At 39.1% G+C, this 22,426-nt stretch overlaps 1 protein-coding gene across 1 annotated transcript in view; it reads right to left on the reverse strand.

Moving 5' to 3' along the window:
* Nucleotides 1-22,426, reverse strand: part of LOC108706752 (serine-rich coiled-coil domain-containing protein 1-like) — a 558,012-nt gene that overhangs the window by 290,812 nt on the left and 244,774 nt on the right. Inside the window, 1 exon segment of the mRNA XM_041579683.1 lies at nt 14,908-15,034. Coding sequence (XP_041435617.1) covers nt 14,908-15,034 — 127 coding nt within the window.

Here is a 22,426-nt window from a genome sequence, read left to right on the forward strand (position 1 = left end):
TCTGCAGTTGGTGTGGGGTCAGCCACCGATCGGCCTGTGACTGCAGAGATGACAGGAGTACAGATCCGGTATGGTTTTTGCTTTCCAGGCACGTCATCCCCAAGACAGCGTGACAACGGCGTACCTGGCACGTCGAATAGCCTAGGGGGAGCTGGGGGTGCACAGGTGTGGAGGAGGAGAAGGAGGACCCAGCAGCAGAGTAAGAAGAAGAAGAAGACGAGGTAGAGAGCGATGGAGGAGTAGAGGTGGTGGCAGAACCGCGTGCAATCCGTGGCGGTGACACCAACTCCACTGTTGTTGTTGAGCTACCCATTCCCTGCTTCCCAGCCATTACCAAGTTCACCCAGTGGGCAGTGTAGGTGACATACCTGCCCTGACCATGCTTGGAGGACCATGCGTCAGTAGTCATATGGACCTTTGGCCCAACACTAAGTGACAGAGATGCGGTAACTTGGCTCTGCACATGTTGGTACAGGTGTGGTATTCCCTTTTTAGAAAAAAAATTGCGGCTGGGTACCTTCCACTGCGGTGTCCCAATTGCTACAAATTTGCGGAAGGCCTCAGAGTCCACCAGCTGGTATGGTAAAAGCTGGCGGGCTAAGAGTGCAGACAAGCCAGCTGTCAGACGCCGGGCAAGGGGGTGACAGTCAGACATTGGCTTCTTACGCTCAAACATGGCCTTCACAGAAACTTGGCTGGTGGCAGATGACTGGGAATGGGAACAGGTGGTCAAGGTGGAAGGCGGAGTGGAGGGTGGTTCAGACGGGTCAAGGAGAGCAGAGGTAGAGCAGTAAGATGCTGGACCAGAAGGAGTGTGGCTTTTAGTTTGCCTGTTGCCTTTGAGGTGTTGCTCCCAAAGTGCTTTGTGCTTGCCGCTCATGTGCCTTCGCATAGAAGTTGTACCTATGTGGCTGTTGGGCTTACCAAGGCTCAGTTTCTGACTGCACTCATTGCAAATTACAATGCTTTTGTCAGAGGCACACACATTAAAAAATCCCACACTGCTGACTTTTTGGAAGTGTGCGATCTGGCGGTAACAGTAGAAGTTGGCGGAGTTTGCGGTATTGGCGGCAATGGCGGGTGCGTTGGCCGGCTGAACACAGGTGCCGATACATGTTGTTGCCCTACTGATCCCTGCGGGCTGTCCTCCCTGCTTCTTCTAAGTCTTATTCTCCTACTGCCTCTCTGACTCTCCGTCTCTCCATCTGAACTACCCTCCTCTTGCTCTCTTCTACTAGGCACCCACAAAACATCAATCTCCTCATCATCATTCTCCTCAGATGCATCAATTTCTTCTGACACATCACAGAAGGAAGCAGCAGCGGGGACCTCCTCCTCATCACTCATTATGTCCATCTCTATCGTGTTCTCTGCCAGAATTAAATCTGGTGTAAGGTCCTCATCTCCTTCATCTTCTTCTGGCAATAATGGTTGCGCATTACTCAGTTCAAGAAACTCATTGGAAAATAACTCCTCTGACCCCAGTGAAGAAGGGGCACCGGTGGTGGAGGAAGTGTTACGTGGGGTGGCCATAGCAGTGGAGGATGAGGAGGATGTTGTGGTAAAGTTAGAAACGGTAGAGGATGGGGTGTGCTGTGTAAGCCAGTCAACTACCTCTTCAGCATTTTGGGAGTTCAGGGTCATTGGCTTTTTAAAACTGGGCAATTTGCTAGGGCCACAGGATTGCATAGCAGCACGGCCCCTAGCACGGCCTCTGCGTGGCGGCCTGCCTTTGCCTGGCATTATTTTTAAAAAAACAACAACAACAACAACAAAAACTCAGTTGGTTTTTCTGGAAACGATAATACACACAGCTAGATGGCGGGTTGAAGAAAACACTGTGCAAATAATGCCTACAAAGTCAACGTATACACTACTACAGCGGTGGATACGGATTACGTAAAATATATGAATGCTGCTTGAAAAAAAAGTAACTCAAGTGGTTTTTCTAGAGACGATAATATTATCAATATTTAGACAAAATGTGAACAAGGTCACACAGCTCGATGGCGGGTTGATGAAAACACTGTGCAAATAATGCCTACAAGGTCAACGTATACACTACTACAGAGGTGGATACGGATTACGTAAAATATATGAATGCTGCTTGAAAAAAAGTAACTCAAGTGGTTTTTCTAGAGACGATAATATTATCAATATTTAGACAAAATGTGAACAAGGTCACACAGCTCGATGGCGGGTTGAAGAAAACAGTGTGCAAATAATGCCTACAAGGTCAACGTATACACTACTACAGCGGTGGATACGGATTACGTAAAATATATGAATGCTGCTTGAAAAAAAGTAACTCAAGTGGTTTTTCTAGAGACGATAATATTATCAATATTTAGACAAAATGTGAACAAGCTCACACAGCTCGATGGCGGGTTGAAGAAAACAGTGTGCAAATAATGCCTACAAGGTCAACGTATACACTACTACAGCGGTGGATACGGATTACGTAAAATATATGAATGCTGCTTGAAAAAAAGTAACTCAAGTGGTTTTTCTAGAGACGATAATATTATCAATATTTAGACAAAATGTGAACAAGGTCACACAGCTCGATGGCGGGTTGAAGAAAACAGTGTGCAAATAATGCCTACAAGGCCAACGTATACACTACTACAGCGGTGGATACGGATTACGTAAAATATATTATGGCTGCTTGAAAAAAGTGACTCCGGTGTTTTTTCTGGAGACGGTAATATTATGGATATTTAGACAGAATGGGAACAAGGTCACACAGCTCGATGGCGGGTTGAAGAAAACAGTGTGCAAATAATGCCTACAAGGCCAACGTATACACTACTACAGCGGTGGATACGGATTACGTAAAATATATTATGGCTGCTTGAAAAAAGTGACTCCGGTGTTTTTTCTGGAGACGGTAATATTATGGATATTTAGACAGAATGGGAACAAGGTCACACAGCTCGATGGCGGGTTGAAGAAAACAGTGTGCAAATAATGCCTACAAGGCCAACGTATACACTACTACAGCGGTGGATACGGATTACGTAAAATATATTATGGCTGCTTGAAAAAAGTGACTCCGGTGTTTTTTCTGGAGACGGTAATATTATGGATATTTAGACAGAATGGGAACAAGGTCACACAGCTCGATGGCGGGTTGAAGAAAACAGTGTGCAAATAATGCCTACAAGGCCAACGTATACACTACTACAGCGGTGGATACGGATTACGTAAAATATATTATGGCTGCTTGAAAAAAGTGACTCCGGTGTTTTTTCTGGAGACGGTAATATTATGGATATTTAGACAGAATGGGAACAAGGTCACACAGCTCGATGGCGGGTTGAAGAAAACAGTGTGCAAATAATGCCTACAAGGCCAACGTATACACTACTACAGCGGTGGATACGGATTACGTAAAATATATTATGGCTGCTTGAAAAAAGTGACTCCGGTGTTTTTTCTGGAGACGGTAATATTATGGATATTTAGACAGAATGGGAACAAGGTCACACAGCTCGATGGCGGGTTGAAGAAAACAGTGTGCAAATAATGCCTACAAGGCCAACGTATACACTACTACAGCGGTGGATACGGATTACGTAAAATATATTATGGCTGCTTGAAAAAAGTGACTCCGGTGTTTTTTCTGGAGACGGTAATATTATGGATATTTAGACAGAATGGGAACAAGGTCACACAGCTCGATGGCGGGTTGAAGAAAACAGTGTGCAAATAATGCCTACAGGGCAAATAATGCCTAAAAGGTCAACTTATACACTACTACAGCGGTAGTAAAATAAAAAAAAGTAAAATAAAAAAAAAATGAATATTAAAAAAAAAAATTAAAGTTGGTGCTGCTGAACTACTAGGAGCAGCAGATTAGCACACCAGTCCCACTCCCCAACACTGCTAGACTAATAGCACTGGGCTCTTATAGTAGTAGTAGTAGTAGTAGTAGTAAAACAACAAAAAAATAAATAAAAGCAGTCCTTACAAGGACTACTGTTATTGCAGCAGTCAGCAGATGAGATCAGAAGCAGGACAGCTGCCCACTGCAGCTACATACAGAGCACTGCAGTAGAAGGTAGATTACTAGCCAGCAAAGCTACCTAAGCTAAAATGTCCCTCAAACCCCTGCAGACTTCTGTCCCTCCAATAACAGAGCAGTATCAAAACGATTACTAGCCAGCAAACTTTCAACTGTCCCTGAAATCACTAACAGGCAGCAGCTCTCTCCCTACACTATCTCTTCAGCACACACAGGCAGAGTGAAAAAACGCTGCAGGGCTTCGGTTTTTATAGGGAAGGGGAGTGGTCCAGGGGAGAGCTTCCTGATTGGCTGCCATGTACCTGCTGGTCTGGGGTGAGAGGGCAAAAAAAAGCGCCAACAATGGCGAACCCAAAATGGCGAACGTCGCGCGACGTTCGCGAACTTCCGGCGAGCGCGAACACCCGATGTTCGCGCGAACAAGTTCGCCGGCGAACAGTTCGCGACATCTCTATTAGTGGATCTCTCAGTTGATCACCATTGGTGGTCTACATGTGGTAGGTCAATGAGAGGCGGGCTTGAATAGAGCTTTTTGAACAATGTAGGCAAAAATTTTGAAACAGGGCTATGGCCACTAGGTGCTATCAGTGGAAGAGACAGTCTTTCCCACAGTCCTAGGCATCTCTACATCATGATTGTATGAGCTTTCCAGGAGATTGGCTGCATTTTGTACAGAGTTTACTGTCTTGTTTTGTTTTCATGCTCCACAAGAGCATCTGTCCCCCTATAACATATTTTACACATACACTCTTTGCATAAGCCACTGCGGAATAAACTTTTGTTCCACCCAGCAGAAAATATATAATAGAACATATGTTTTGTTATCTATAATTTTGGGTTTTCCTACATACATATCTCGGAACTTACTCATTTTTGTGTAATTAATGTGTACATGGCTGTGATCTGTGCGCCACTGACTCAAAGGCAAATTACTTGATCTCTGCTCAGCCATCAGACATCTGAGTCAGCAGCAATTTGTAGCTGAACAGAAGTCTGTCTGCTCCCAGGCCCTTTTTTATTAGCAGAGTTTCTCTGCACTATTAAGTGTCAAATCTGCACTGGGATTTGAAAAATGCTTTGCCTTGTTAACTTTTTAAAGCTAGATGTTTAGCAGTTAAATGAATTACTAAATAGCTTTCATTGTTTTATCATTCTACTATGATATTAGATCAACAATACTTTACGATGCACATCTTCTTTTTGTATTTATATAAAACAGGCACTAAGTTTGTCCAAGAGCAGTGCGACCTGCTAATATGTTGCTATAGGTTACTGCGCCTGGGCAAACTTAATACCTTTCATTGCACAACCATAAAAGCATGGTGATCCAAATTACAGAAATGCCCCTTATCCATATACACAAGGTACAAAGCATTCTGGTTAACAGGTCCCATACCTGTATGTGACTAGATATGTTGGACAAATTACAGCTTTTTTGGCAGCTGTTTTATTACTTTAACGGTACCAGTTTTTATAATGGGGCACAAAAGTGTCACTACTTGTCTTAAACAATGGTTGTATTCAAACCACAGCTACAAGAAAATGTGTTAATATAATTAAGTAACAAGGTTACATACATTATATATTTCCACCAAGAAAATAAAGAGTATTTTGACATTAAAAAGGCAAATGTTTAACTGACTCATTTAAATGACTTAAGATGCAACTATATTGTACAGCTTTTTTCTATTGCTGGGCATTTTTCACTTTTCACTTTTCGTAGCTTTTGTTGAGTTATATAAACAACTTATTATAACATTTCCAAATCCCATTATGAAGTAACCACAGTATCCAAGTGAACAGTTGTCTTTATGTCTCCTAAGATTGCCCACATACAATATCTCCATAGCAACCCTTATAAAGACCTTCAAAGGCCTTGTGTTGAACAGCATTGTTAAAACACTGTGTATTTTGAGGGTCAGAAACACAAAAATTACATAGTTATCTGGATATCAATTTGTTTCTATTTTACAGCAATCTGAACACTGGTTTTCTATATACCCACTGAACACAGCTGACATGTCTCTCATAAATGGAGAATTTAAAAAACATTTAGACGCAGATTTAACAGTTTTCGAGCTAGAGGGATAAAATTCACAATGTTTTTTTTCCTATTTTCAATAGCTTTTCCTATTTTTTAATAGCTTATTAAAGAAAAACTTGTTAGGTTAAATTTTGTTCTGCACTTACTGTTTTTGCAGAACAAAAGTCACAGACAAACTTTTACTAGCCAATTTTTTTCATGCAACTTTTTAGGGGTTATTTACTATACTCTGAAAAATGTGTGTTTTTTTTGTATAAAATCAGAATTTTAAAAAAACACACATTTTTCAAAATTTATTATCCCCCGAAGATGGAAGAACTCCAAATATGAAAATCTAGCATCTCAGACCTGCCGAGGTTGCATATAAGTCAATTGGAGAAGTCCCAAAGATTTTTTGATCTGCACTGGGTTTCGAGCAATAATTGGAATTGTTTGGGTTTTCTGGCAAACATTTTAAAAACTGTTTTCACATTTTTTCAGATTTTTTCCTGCAAACAAAATTTTCGGGAAAGTTTATTAATAAATAAGGCGAAGAAAGCCCATGTGGATTTGGTCCGAGTTTTTTCCTAAAAATATTGAGATACTTTAGACTTTGATAAATGGGCCTCTTTGTGGTTTTTTTTAGAATTCTAAAAAAAAAAAATCATGTGTGTGTTCTTCTTTCTATGTTTTGCTGTGTTTTTTTCTCGATTCTACAAAAAAATGCAAGCTTAAATTTTGATAAAACTGCTCCTTTATGTTTATGTAAGTCTATCCAGTTGCTCTTTCCCTAAACAATAACTTATGTTACTGTTCACACAGCTGCTTGTGTCAGATTAAATGTGCAGCACCTTCTAGTTTCTCCATCTCTCCTATTTTGTATTGACAAAATAGGCATTTTAACTCTTATTCAAAAAAAGACTTGGCATCTGATGAGTCAGACAAACTGATGTAGTCCAACTCAATTAATCTAACCTGAAAGATACCTTAGTTACATTTCTCAAATTCTCTAGTTTGTTTGAGGTTCCCTCCATTTAAATAGAACAAAATACAATGAAACAACATTGACAGATGTGCAAAAAGCAGCGGTTATTTTTGGTTGCCTGCTTCACTGCTGTCCAACTATTTTTTCTGTGTGGATGCTCAATTATCTACTATGGTCAGATGCTCACAAGTTAAATGCATTTGAATAGAAGATGTAGTACATACTGTAAGAGATCTATGGAAGTCTGTGAGGCATAAAAATCACTTTCATTTTATGTCCTTTCCAACATTTACCAAAGCAAAGGAAAAAACTGGCAAGAAGATGAAGAAAGGAAAGGCATACACAAACTAAATTATTCAAAATGGATTAAAACTATCTTGGGCTTTCTGCTCATCTGTAAACTCCAAAAAAGACAAAAAAGTGACATTATAAAAACATTAAAACATTATAAAAACATGGACAGCAGGATCACATATAAGACAGATAACTTTATGCAGCATTGCAGAATGACTGTATTTTATGCATTTATTTTAAAAAAAATGGTTAGGTTGTAGATTTTATATAAGAATTAATTAGGTAACTATAAGTATTTAGTAAAATCTTTCTAAAACCCTCAACATTCCACACATTTATATTAAAACGAATAATTGATCAGAGACCCACTTCTGGATCCCCAGGCATCACTGGCTCTGTTTCCCTCACTGGTATTCTTTGACTGGGATCATTTTGTGTGTATGTGTCTGTGTGTGGAGATGGGGGGGGGGGCATATCCTACGTATTTATTAGGCAGCTGCTAGGCTCCAGGTCTGAAAAAACACATTCTGGATGTCTATATTAAAGTTACTTTATCTGCACTTTACCTATACTATTTATAGATCAGGTACTTTGTTTAAACTTGTCACCAAGGAGATAAGCAATATGGTAACAAAAATAAAAATGGAAGCCATTTTGTTGCACAATATCACACTCACTTGGAGAGTAGGCTTCATCACAGTGCAACCCCTTACTAGAAGCTGTTTGATGGTGTAGGGGTACCACAAAACTGAAACTGTTGATCTTTGCTACTGCCTCTGACATTATACTGTATGGTTAGAATGATCATTGTTGAATAAAGGCTTAAATTGTTTCATTTAATTCCATTAAAATAAGTTCATTTGAATTCATATATAAAAGTAAAAATGAGGTTAAAACGAAAAGGTTACTGGTGCCCGATTGTGTGGTTTGCTTGAGTTCAAAAGACAGCAAGATTAAGCATTGCGAGAAGAAAGCTTGGACGAAGATGGCGCCCGTGAACTCAGCAAGAGAGGACCTGCATGGATGGGTGAATAGGGGAGCCTATGGGTGGGAGAGGGGAAAGGTTTTGCGCCAAAAGGGTTTCCTTCTCCTTTAAAGAATGACCTCCAAAAACAGTTGTTGATTGCACAGATCAAAATCACAATAAAGCAGCATTAGCCTAATAAATTACATAGGAGCATTTAACCTTCAGGTACAGAAAAAAAATCCGGCATCTCAGACCTGTCGAGGTTGTATATAAGTCAAAAGATATCCTTATCTGCACTAGGTTTCATGCAAAAATCTGAAAATGTTGTGGTTTTTGAGCAAAAATCCAAAAAAAAAATCAGATTATTCAGGTGAAAAATCTGAAAATTTGTAGGAATCTAATTTTCAGAGGATTTTCACAATTTTTTCGAGTTTTTTCCCGAACTGGAATTTTTAGGGAAAATGTATTCATAAATATGGGTAAATAACCCGTTTGGATTTGCTCGGCGTATATTTCAGAAAATAATGAGATATATTCAGGTTTTAATAAATAACCCCCTAACTATATTATACTTTATGGCGCAATTTATCCCATTATGTACATGGAGTGAAATCCAGAAGAGTTCTATACATGTGGATGTTGTTTTACCTCTTATAAACAAACATCTGATGAGTAGGTGATCTAACCATTAAAAGGACACATTCCCCTGCACGTTTAAAGAAAAACTGCAAATTATCTATATAGTTATATTTCTCACAATTTTACACTTTACACTATAAATGTGTGTTCCATGTGCACTTTATATATTTTATAGAGGTTACTGCACTAGGATTCATGTGCATTTGCGCTTCCCTAAGGAAATATATGAGAAATTATTATGTCCTAGAGAAAGAAAGAACTTACAATAAAACTTAACATTATGGCCATTCTGTTTTAGTCAATATTAAAGTTTTTAACTGGAAATGCCACCAAAATAGACATTCAAAGGCCTTAATAGAGTGTTCCCTAGGAGACATACAATATAATTTATATAAATCAACCTTGACCTATATTACAACATAAAATGGAATGCTCATGTGACATAATAAATAATTATCCTTCTGTACTGCAAGGGTATTTGTAGGTTATGTAGAGTATAGGGATTCTGCGAAAGGCTACATGAAACTGACAAGGGTTTATGACAGAAATCTATTTTAGGGTATGTTGCACTTCATATGGTATAAATCATGTTCTCAAGAATATTTTTAAATGAAGTGTTAATAAAGGACTAATATATAAATCTGATATATTTCTTCATACTTTAATTAGAACAAAAATTAAAAATTCACCTTAAATTCCCCACAAAGCGAAGGGTCCCAATTACTGATGATCAAATTGTGATTTTTTTTCCCCAAGAATCTTGAAAACTTTGGGATTTTCCTCTATTTCTAAAAAGCTCTAAAAAGTCGAGATTTATGAAGTATAAAAACCATGAAAACCTCTAAGGCAAAACTTTGCCAATGGGCAATGGGAGCAGCCCTGATCCTATTGGACAATTTTTAATCAGAATGCTAGAGGTTTTCGTATTTTCGACCTTCAATAAATAAACCTCCACATTGTTTGTAGCCAATCACAGCTCTTCCTTCACACAGGAAAAGTCAAACTGCACTTTCCTGTCAGGTCCACTAGCTCCTTTGCACTCTGTACACACCAGTATTTCCAGCACAAATTTCAGAGCACAGCAAGACCCTGGATGCAATTGCTTTATGATTGAACACTAATGGGGTGATTTTATGCTAGCCCTCTAGTCATATCTCTATATTGCTCAACAAAGTGTACACTATAAGGGATTGAAAAGTTGATACCCCGGCAGCAGTGATCAGAAACAGCAGGATATTACTGGGGTAAAGGTTAATCACGAGCAATTTAAGCTGTCCTTATTTGCTGATGATGTATTACTAACCATCACTAATCCTTTATTAACTTTGCCTTCCTTGCACAAAATATTGGACTTATATGGTAGACTGTCAGGACACAAAATGAATTTGAACAAAACGGAAGCCTTGCCAATTCAGCTACCCCAAATGACCTTAGGAATTCTACAATCCAAATTCAAATACAACTGGAAATCAAACTTTATTACCTTCCTGGGTACAAAAATCACCCCTTCATACAACCATATGTTTGACTATAATTTTATACCACTCATCAACCAAACAAAGACCATTTTACAGCAGTGGTTTGTCTCTGTCCTGGTTTGGGAGGATCGCTGCACTGAAAATGAACATTCTTCCCAAGTTTTTGTATCTATTTGAGTCTTTACCTATCCCATTTCCCCCGCAAAACTCTTCAGGATATCCAGGCCTCCTTACACAAGTTCATCTGGGGAAACAAGCGTTATAGGATACCTAAGGTAATGCTGACTGCCCCGATCAGGAATGGGGGTCTTGGTGTTCCATCACTGCAGAGGTATTATGAGGCATCCCACCTTAACAGCTACTGGCTTGGTCTCTATGGGAACCCAATACCATATGGGGTCATTTTGAAAATTAACAGGCTTTAGGAAATCATCTTAACTCTCAAATATGGTCCTCTAACAAACAACCAACCCCCTCATCTGTTCTTCTACGATCTACTCAACACACTTATAGTACACAGTGGCGTAACTACCGGGGGAGCAGGGGGTGCGATTGGGCCAGGGCCCGCACCCCCTCAGGGCCCCACGGCAGCTCGCACTTCTGCTGGCTTCAGGGTGGTGGCCCGGACCCACCGAGGCTTCTGCCTCAGGGCGCCCCTCCCGACCCCGGGGAACGCTCGCTCATCGGCTCCTGTCCGGTATCCTACCCGACGCGCATGCGTGTTAGTGCGTAAACCACTTCTTTTGCGCAAGGCAGAAAAGCAGGGTGCGGATCTGGGCCGGCGGGGCCCACCGGAGCCGGCCCAGTCCGACCCTGGCTGGCTTTATAGATAAAAATTGTGGCAGACTGAGGGGGTGGGGGTTCGAGAGTGTGTGTTTTGAGAGAGTGGTGTGGGAGGTTTGAGAGAATGGGGAGGGGGTTTAAGAGTGTGAGGGGGGTTTAGAGAGTGTGCAGGGCGGGTTTGAAAGAGTGGGGGGTTTGAGAGAGAGAGTGTGCAGGGGGGGTTGAGAGAGTGTATGGGGGGTTGAGAGTGTGCAGGGGGTTCAGAGTGTTCAGGGAGGGTTGAGAGTGTGCAGGATTGGTTGAGAGAGTGTATGGGGGGTTTGAGAGAGTGTGGGGGGTTTGACAGTGTGCAAGGGTGGTTTGAGAGAGTGTGCAGGGGGGTTGAGAGTGTTCAGGGGGGTGAGTGTGTGGGGGGGTTTGAGAGAGTGTGCAGGGGGGTTGAGAGTTTTCAGGGGGGGTTGAAAGTGTGGGGGGGTTTGAGAGAGTGTGCAGGGGGGTTGAGAGTGTTCGGGGGGTTTGAGAGTGTGCAGGGGGGTTGAGAGTGTGGGGGGGTTTGAGAGAGTGTGCAGGGAGGTTGACAAATTACAGCCATCTGCAACAGGGGAAAAGGGCGCCAGTATTCATTCATATTGTCCAGGACTCTTAACAGGCAGGTAGGATGGATGGCAGACAGTGGTGCTACTGCTGCAGGTTCCTCCTCTCCACCCACCACCATTTGTACATGGAATTGACAGTGTGCCATCCTTATGTGATTTCTGGGGTTATTTTTTCATGGAATTGCCACTGTATCATTCTACTATGAGTTCTGGGGGTATTAAACATGAAATTCTTACTGTGTTCATCCTACTTTTAGTTCTGGGGTATTATACATGGGACTGCAATTGTATTTATATTACTTAATGTTTTAATAATTAATTAAATTGCATCAGTGTCTTTTTTTCTCAGAATTATGAGATTTGTGCAGCTAAAAGAAATGTTTAGCTATCAATATATTTAATATTTCTACCATAGTGGGCATGGTCTAAATTCAGCAGGAACAGCCCCTTAGTTTGCTCATAGCCTGTACATAGTGGTCCCATAAAACTATGGCAGCATATGTATTCCCTTGTACAAAGCACAATTCAGCAGGAACAGCCCCCCTAAATTTGCTCATAGCCTGTACAGAGAGATACAATAAAACTATGGCAGCATAGGTATTCCCCTGTACTAAGCACAATTCAGCAGGAACAGCCCCCCTAAATTTGCTCATAGTCTGTACAGAGATTAACCATAAAACTATGGCAGCATAGGTATTCCCCTGTGCTAAGCACAATGGTCACTTCTAATATCCTTATCATTTACAGTAGGAAGTACATTATCCCTTATAATACATGAGTGATACTCAGAGTTCCATGTATAACTCAGCCTGCCGACTTGTGTCTTTATACGGTCACAGAACAACCCCTCAGTGACTTCTAATATCCTTAGAAAAAGCTAAATAACTCAAAAACCACAAATAAAATAAAATAAAAAACAATTGCAAATAGTCTCAGAATATCAATCTCTATCATACTAAAAGTTAACTCCTAGGTGAACAATCCCTTTGGGGGGGCAAGTTGGAAATTTCTGTAGCAGGGCCCTTAGGGGTCTAGTTACGCCACTGATGGTACAGTCTCAAAACGAAGCTCAATTTAAAATATGCCTATACTTTGAACACAATTTACCTAAAGAACCCAGACTTTTTTCAGGTACATTTCAGGGTTTTTACTCTAGGTGGCAAAAACAAATCTTTACACAATCCAATGCCCAGAAAATGGTCATTTGCACCGGAAAAAAGAAAGTATATACAAAGTACTTATGGGATGGTATCATACACCGGATAAATTACACACTTTGTTTCCAGACCATCCAAATACTTGTTGAAGGCCATGTGGTGAAGTCGGCACATTGTTACACACATTCTGGTCCTATTCCAAACTACAGATGCTATGGGATGGCATAGCGGATTTACTAACCAAAGTAACAACTCATAATCTGCCTAGAGATCCTTTAACCTATCTTATAGGAAATCCATTCCCTCAGCTCTCCAAACATTCCCAGAATTTAGCTAACCAGATTTTAACGGCTACAAGATTAGCTATAGCTGCCAAATGGAAATCTTTGGACTCCCCAACTTTATCTGAGGTGATAAACCGATTCAATAGCAATTGATTTTTTGAGGAGAGAATAGCTTTTTTACAGAATAAAACCCCCAAATATGTACAGGTCTGGTCTGTTTGGGTGCTTGAGGGTCTGACTGCATAATGTATAACTGTCATCAGGTTAACTCTAGAATTTGACACAACATAACTTTGTCCAAAAGAAAAATGTTCCAGACGGCACTCCGGATAAGTATAAAAAGGTATCTTTATTGTGTCATGGTGGGTAACATCATTGCCTTACACGTTTCGGGAAAGCATTCCCTTAGTCATAGGCTTAAGGCGATGATGTTACCCACCATGACACAATAAAGATACCTCTTTATACTTATCTGGAGTGCCGCCTGGAACATTTTTTTTTTTTTTTTGTGTGGTTTAACACAAGCGCTGGTGGTGCTGGTGGCTGAGCACACGGAGCTCATAGAGCTGATTGGAGAGACTGATGTAGTGGGGTGAGTCTTGAGCAGTCACATTCTCATTGACAACATAACTTTACTCAAATATATTGTTCATACTAGCTCTAGATACGATATGAAGCCAAGGCTGACTGTTCTTGTTTTGTTAATCTTCTACTCTATTCTTCTTCAACTCTTGTTTCTTCTTTTCTCCCTTTCGATCTACCTCATCCCCTTACTTCCCTTTTTTGTCCCTCTGCCTAACCTCCCCCTTTCCCTATTCTTTATTTCTTCTTACTAAGTACCCTTTAACATTGATGAAGCCTCATACATCATGAAAATGTTCATCATGAGCAGTCAGGTGTTATTGTGAATGGCTCATGATTCTGTACTATTTACTTGCTCATCAATAAAAATATGTTACAAAAAAAAAAAAAGTTGATACTCCAAACTTGGCCAGAATATATTGGCAGAAAAAGCCATATATGTGCAAGGAAAATTGTGCTTTTGAAGATACAGGTATGGGATCCATTATCCCGAAAACCATTATCTACAAAGTTCTGAATTATGGAAATCGTTTTAAAGATGATTTTCTTTTCCTCTGGGCTTATTTAATGTATACATAGTTTTCTAGTAGACTTTAGGTATGAAGATCCAAATTAGAGAAAGATCTATTATCCCGAGGTCCCGAGCATTCTCGATAACAGGTCCCATACCTGTACTAAATTTGAGCCATTTGGCCTTTTTATTATCTTTTATTTATATAAGACTGATGTATTTACACAGGCATGATCATTTGCAGCAGTTACTTAATAATTCACTTGTAACTTATTGTATCTTTTTTTTAGATTGATTGACACAAATATATACTATATTTCTAAGAAAATTTTCAAATTCATTCTCAACAAAACAGGTTTTATGCCGTGTCCTAGAAATATTATGTCGTCTTCTGATGTATTCAAAAGCTCAGGGGAAGAATGGCAAATCAGGTAGCCATTTTTAATAGACTATGACTGGTCACTGGCACTGTCAAAATAATAAACATGGCATTTCAATTTTACCTGGAGTGAAAGAGTTTGTGCATATTTAAGATGTCTTCTTGCCTGTATGATAGTCTCAAATTTTAACAACTGACTTACTTTTTTGCAGATTCAATTATTTTCAGATCTTCATCTGTAGATTTATTTTCTTCACTTGTCTGATCCGCATGGGACAGTAAAAGTGCTGAGCAAGAGACTATGGACTGGAAGGAATCCTCTCGGCAGACTGAAAAAAAAAGAAAGTGCTTCTTAACACAATAGGACTATACAACAAGTATTGTTTCATTCCTAATGGCAATGTAACTTATCAAATTGTTTTCTGGGTGATAAGCGCTTTCAATATCTCACTTTTTCACACATTTTTCACACTTTATTTAGTAACTATTTCTATAGTTGGTTGGGCATACATTAAATTTACAAATGTAGCAACAGGAAAAAAGCAATGTACATAATTAAGTACTGCACTTACATGCAATCGAAAAAATATTTTAGGAAATTAAAGAAATCAAGTTATGATAAAAAAAGGACATGAAGGATGCTTAGCAGACTTGTAAGATTGGTAGAAGGACTGTTTTGGAGGTGGGCTATCATTGCATCATCTTGCTTTAGCAATTATGAAAACAATAGGCACTTCAACACTATGCCATGGAAAACTGGGCCTTTAATTGTTTGAAATAAAAAGAAATCCAGGAATGTTATTTGAAACAATTTGAAACCGGTTTAATTTTGTTACACTATCTTACCATATGACATAGCTACATAGTAAAGTTCAATCACTCCAAACGTGCCCAGTACACATATATGCACATATTTATACAGACCTATCTATACACACACATATATAACTATATAACAAATACAAGAGGGCCTCTGCTCTCAGCACATCATCAATATTTTATGGACATTGGGACATTCTGTGCCTTAAGATACTAAAAATGCCTTACCCTTTAAACAAAACAGAGATTATCTAGTATAGTTAAATCTAAAAACAAATGGACTTTGCCGAGTAACCAATGAAGAGGTTTCACTCCGAGCAGCTTCTTCAGTTCCACTGACTGGTGTGGGAAGATCTCGTCATATAATCTCTTCCACTAATCACAATGGCACATTGTAACTCTTCAAAGAGGTGACATCTGAAGAAATTCCCCCTTTCACTTCTACAAATGAGCATTCATTTCCTCAAGTTTAAAGGGGAGGCCAAATATTCTTTGATATCTATATGTGAAAAATTATTACCTGCAATATGTATATCAATTATATGTGTCCTTTAATGTACTTAGTAATAGTGTTCCTTTGCAGGCACTTTTCTTCAGAGAAACAACCCCAACCTTGACAGTCACACAGACTGTCCATCCCTCTAATTCAGGGGTCACTAACCTTTTTCATCGGTGAGCAACATTTATATGTAAAAAGTGTTAGGGAACAACCCAAGCATAAAACAAGTCCCTGGGGTGCCAAACAAGGGCTATGATTGGGGGGTATTGGTAGCCCCTATGTGGACTGGCAGCCTACAGGAGGCTCTGTTTGGTAGTACATCTGGTTTTTATGCAACCAAAACCTTCCTCCAAGCCTGGAATTCAAAAATAAGCAACATGTTGCTCATGAGCTACTGGTTGGGGTTCACTGCTTTAACCAGTTTAGTTGCATGTCCCTGCACGCTCTCCAGCTCATAAATATCATTCTTAATAACAGGAGCTCAAAACTGCACTGCCTACTCTAGGTGAGGCCTTACCAGGTATTAAAGAGGTATTATATTTACACTATTGTAAGAATAATACATTGTGTATATACTGTATATCCTACTTAAATCTCACTAATACTACCATATACCCTTTTATAGAGTAGCTAAAAACTTTAGCTTGCTAAAATACATAAGATGTTTTAACAAACACTCTAAACTAATAAGCATACAGACATTTCAAACATGCTAAAGGGAATTTGAGCTTCCATTTTCTCACTTATCACAATCACATTACTAATGTATGTTCTTTATTACTTTTTTCTGATTCAGAGTCTTCCAAAAATATTTATTTGGCAGTATAATATAGAATCTACTGTGTAGCAAATGCAGTGACAATTTTTTGGTTTATCTTTTCACCTGGATTTACTGCAATTGTGAGGCCTATGGGATATAATGGTTAATGTCAGCTCAATGCTGGGAAAAACTTTTAAACTATTTATATCTCATTAAAATGTTTGTATTGGATGAAACTGTAGTTTTAAGGTAAATTTTATAAACAAATCTCATCAAATGAGCCCACCTTTCAGTCATTTGACACTGCATTTATACTGCCACACATCCCATTAGTTTAATAGAAACTAATGCCATTTATCTCTTAGTTTGATCAGTTATCAGTTTGATCAGCCATTATAATCTTGACGGAGAGGACAGTTTTGTGTAGATTTTATTGAAATTATTTTCAGTGTTGACAGCATGTATTGTAATGAATGTTAAAGGCCTAATTATGTATTTTTTGACATTATATTTTTCTTCAGGTTTGTTAAGTGCTACATGTTTAAGTGCTATTTTAATGAGTAAGCTTACTCCATTAGTAATGCCACTAATATTTACAAAGCTTGCTATAATAAGTTAAGTGAAAGATAATTATTATTAATTGGAGGGGGGCAACAGAGTGTAGATTAATTATATCAATAACAAGGTAAATGTTCTTCTCCTTCTTGATAACCATTTCACACATGATTTCAAAAATTACCTGTCTTTCAATCAGCTGATAGTACTTATATATATATATATATATATATATATATGGCAGGCTCTTATCAAGTTGTACCCAATTATCAATGCACAATGCAAGACTTATTTCTCTTTATTTCATACTAATTACTATGAAAAATACATATATACGTATATTTATAAACAGCAGAAGTGACAGCTGTTGGGTAAACAGATTTCATTTGTAATGCACATACTGGGATATTGGGACTGAAACACTGAAAATCGACGGGTAGCAAGTGGTTCAGCGCTCCCACCTCATCCATGGATTCTGCAGCAACCGGAGTCTAAAATTGCGGCTTCTTCTGCAGCAGCTGGGACTGCCAGCCCCAGGCACACTCAGATGGGCACATCGACGGGGAACAAGTGGATATTCTTCAGCAGATCGGTGCGCCTGCCGCTTACTATTACTACCATTCTGCAGACAGCACTTGCCGCTGGAGAGGCAGAGGCTGCCCTCCTCCTCTTCTTCTTCCTCGTCGGAGGAGCAAAGGCTGGAGTCAAAGTCCGACTGCTGGGAATAGGGGAAGCGCTGCAGAGCGGACCACTGCCTCCTCTTCACATACTGTCACTAGAATAGCCAGGGAGGAGAAGTTGAACGCCGCTGCATGGATGGTCGCCCTTTCGCCATTTTAGAAGAGGACAGGAAGTGGAGTTTTGGTAAGTTATCTCTTAATAAAGGCTTTGCAATCCAAAAGTTTTATTTGCCTTGGTGTTTATTTTTCGTTCTATACTAACGAATTTTGGGGAAAAAAAATTTAGTGTTACTGGTCCTTTAACTTTTTATTTTTTAAAAAGACCTGTGGCAGCTGTCTCCTATAGTACTTTTTGTATATGGAATTAAATGGAAGGTGTATATATATATATATATATATATATATATATATATATATATATATATATATATATATATATATATATATATATATATGCGTTTCGGTAAGGACCAGTACTAGAGTTTTTCTTCAAACTATGTGATTTATTTCAACATGCTGTATAAATCACATAATTTGAAGAAAAACTGGAGTGCTGGTCCTTGCTGAAATGCCTATAATACAGATTGACCGTGCACCCAGGAAACAAGCAAAGTTAGAGTGCGAACACTTGGACTAAATATATATATATTGGGATATCAGCACTCTCAAAAAACAAATTATTTAAATGCCTGGGTGCAGGTTTCAAAGGGTTCAATTAACATGTGTAGTTGGAAAAACCACACTGCTCAGGTCTTATAAAAAATTTATATATTTTTATTTGGCACATACTGACGTTTCAGCGTACTTTGAAAAAGGCTGAAGAAGCAGTATGTGTCAAATAAAAATCTATACATTTTTTATAACACCTGAGCAGTGCGGTTTTTCCAACAACATATGTATATATATATATATTTATATATATATATATATATATATATATATACATAACCAACAAAAAAGTCAAGACAACTTTGTGCAAATAAAAAAGTTCTTTACCAACAGGTAACAGCAAACATGCGACGTTTCGAAGCTCCCGCTTCTTTCTCAAGCATTAATAGATTGCTATGACATCACAACCTATTTTAAAGCATAGGTAGTACACACCCCTCTCATCATTATGCAAATCAGTTCCCTTGTGTTACAGATCAATTCACTTTAGTATGTTAAACAGTATTTCGTATATATCTAAGCATGCATCGCCTCATAAAGATTAGTTACAGGTTAAAGACCTAACCAAATACAATTGACATGTGAAATCCCAAACAATCTGCAAGAAATGAAAGGTTGTGTGTCCATATAACTGTGTCCCAATCCCTTATCTCTCTAAATTCCACCATAACTGACCATATAGTTCATATTAAGTGAAAGCATACAGGTTGTACTCTTTATTGAGTCCTCTCGGGTGCATAGTCTGTAATCTATGTATCCAAAATTTTTCTCTTTTCTGGAGTTGTAAGAGTCTGTTGCCCCCCTGACGTGGGGGGCAACAGACTCTATGACAAGAAACCTGAGGGATGCAGCTGAATGTCGGGCCATCTTAAAGTGTGCAGGTACAGGTAACTTCACCACCTCCTTCCTAATCGTGGACTTATGCTGGCTAATTCTATCACGTATGGGTTGTATTGTTTCTCCAATATATGCCAACCCACACGGGCACTTAAGCATATATACCACATATTCAGAGTTGCATGTGTAGTGGCCTTGTATGGAAAACTTTTTCCCTGAATATGGATGTGTAAACGTGTCCATGCGTATAACGCTTGAACACTGATTGCACCTACCACAATTGTGCATACCATTTCTCAGGGGTGCCAGAACTCTCTGTGGATCATTACGTGTGGTGCCCAGATCTGCCTTCACTAATCTATCCCTCAAGCTGCGAGGGCGCTTATAGGAAAGGAGTGGAGGTACCTGAAACTCCGGAACATCGGGATATGCTTTCCTAAGTAAGGGCCAATGTTTATGTATAATGCGATGAAACTTTCGTGCAATAAGAAATTGAATATCAAAATGTATTCAACCTTTCGGCTCGCTTACTTGAGCCGTCTTCAGGATGTATATATATATATATATATATATATATATATATATATATCTGACCTCGTTTGAACTCCAGAATAAAACTATACTCTGTGACACCAGCAACATGGAATCCCTCAATAATTTAAAAAGATCTGCGGAAAACTACAAGATGGATCAACTGAAGTTCAAAAGAGACAAAATGCACATAGTGGATGAAGACCACAGGGTTTACCGATGGTTAAGTGGTGGGAGTGATCAGAGGCTGCGACGTTACCAACGCCAGCATGACAGTCAACGCAGGCGGCGTCTCACGTTCACTAGTGATGTCACATCCGGGGATTCGGGTTCCGAAGCTGAGATGACAGCTACAAACAGCCTGCAACTATGACCCTACTTCCGATATTGCCAGCATTAGATCTTTCCTGCAGGCAACTACTTATGAGATCAATAGGACACTAAATAAAAAAACCAAGGGACATATTAATTTAAAAATGGAAGAATGTAAAGCTATCACCACTCTTAAACAGGATCATAACATTATCATACGACCTGCCGACAAAGGAGGGGGTATTGTCCTGTTGGATTACAAGGACTATCACAATGAGGTCATAAACCAATTAAGTGACACTAAAACATATGAAAAGTTACGTTTTGATCCTGTAAATTAATATAAAAATATTTTGTCTGTGGTTTTAGATCATGCAGTGGAGTCTCATTGGATTACTAGCGATACAAGGAATTTTTTGTTACCCAATTTTCCTATCTGTCCCGTCTTCCAAAAATCCATAAGAGTATTTCAAATCCCCCTGGCCGTCCTATTGTATCGTCAAGAAACAGTTCATTCTATTTTTGTGGCATTTTTATTGATCATTATCTACAAAAGCCGGTACAATCATTACCATATTATTTGAAGGACACCCCACACTTTTTGTCACTGATCAAAAACATTAACTTCACACAGAATAATCTTATTTTGGCAACCCTCAACGTAAACAGCCTCTATACGCTTATCCCCCATTCTGAAGGGATTGAGGCAGTTCGAACTGTTTTAGAAACCTCTACAAACAATGGTGGTCCACCTATAGACTTTATCTGTGAACTTTTGCATTTATACTTTGAAGTATAATTATTTTCGGTTTGAGAAATGTCATTATATGCAGAGAGAGGGCACAGCCATGGGAGCAGCCATGGCTCCTGCCTATGCAAATTGTTTTATGTCTGTATATGAAAACAAGTACATCATGCCAAAATATCAGTCAAATATTGTAATGTATCATCGTTATATTGGCGATATCTTCATTGTGTGGCAGGGGGACCAAAATTCCCTCCATGACATGGTTGGAGACCTTAATAGCCTCAATACCCCAGTGCGCTTTACGCTCTCCATTGGCCCTAATGACATACAATTTTTGGACATGACAGTCTCATTAACTGAGGAGTGCCTCAATTATAGCCTGTTCCGTAAACCTACGGACAGGAATACAATCTTACACCACCCTAGCTTCCATCCTCCAGCAACCAAGGACAGTGTACCCTTCTCACAATTCACAATAACTCTAATAATGATAAATGTGAAAAACAACTTAAAGAAGCACACAACCGTTTCTTAGAAAGGGGATATAGTGCTAAAAAAGCTAATTACAGCAAAAAATAAAGCCCTGACTTATGTCACAAAAGATAAGTCAGAGGGGGACACTGAACCTAAAAGGATAGTTATCACTTCCCAATACAGTACAGGCTCCTCCACCATTAGCAACATTATAGGTAAAAATTGGCCAATACTGTCAAGTGATAATAACCTTCCAAATATATTGAAACAAAAACCTTTGGGGCTATAAACGTGGTAGGAACCTTAAGGATATACTGATGCCAAAAGATCCAGTGGATTGCTACAATGTAACACCGTATTTACTAGCACCACTAAAAAACGGTTGTTATAAGTGTGCAGGCTGCACTACATGCAGAAACATGCTTACTGGGAAGAATTTCTGTCACCCACATACAGGGAAGTCCATTGAGATAAGACATAGAATAACATGTACTACGACATACGTAATTTATATAATTATATGTCCCTGTGGGTTAACTTACGTGGGCAAGACCCAGAACTCCGTACGTGAGCATATGGGTATCCACTGGTCAGCGCTACGAGCAGCCTTTGAGAATAAAAAAAATTATATCCCCCTTTATAAACATTATTTAGAACATGGCCATGGACCACCAACTTTTCGATTTATGGGGATAGATATGATTCCTAATTCCCGCCGTGGTGGTGAACGTTGCCACATGCTATTACAGAGGGAAACAATTTGGATCCAAAAACTGAACACACTTTCCCCAAGGGGCCTTAATGAATATTGTTCATATTTATCCTTCTTAGATGAAC

This window comes from Xenopus laevis, chromosome 1S, assembly GCF_017654675.1.
Source record: "Xenopus laevis strain J_2021 chromosome 1S, Xenopus_laevis_v10.1, whole genome shotgun sequence".
NCBI classification, from domain to species: domain Eukaryota; kingdom Metazoa; phylum Chordata; class Amphibia; order Anura; family Pipidae; genus Xenopus; species Xenopus laevis.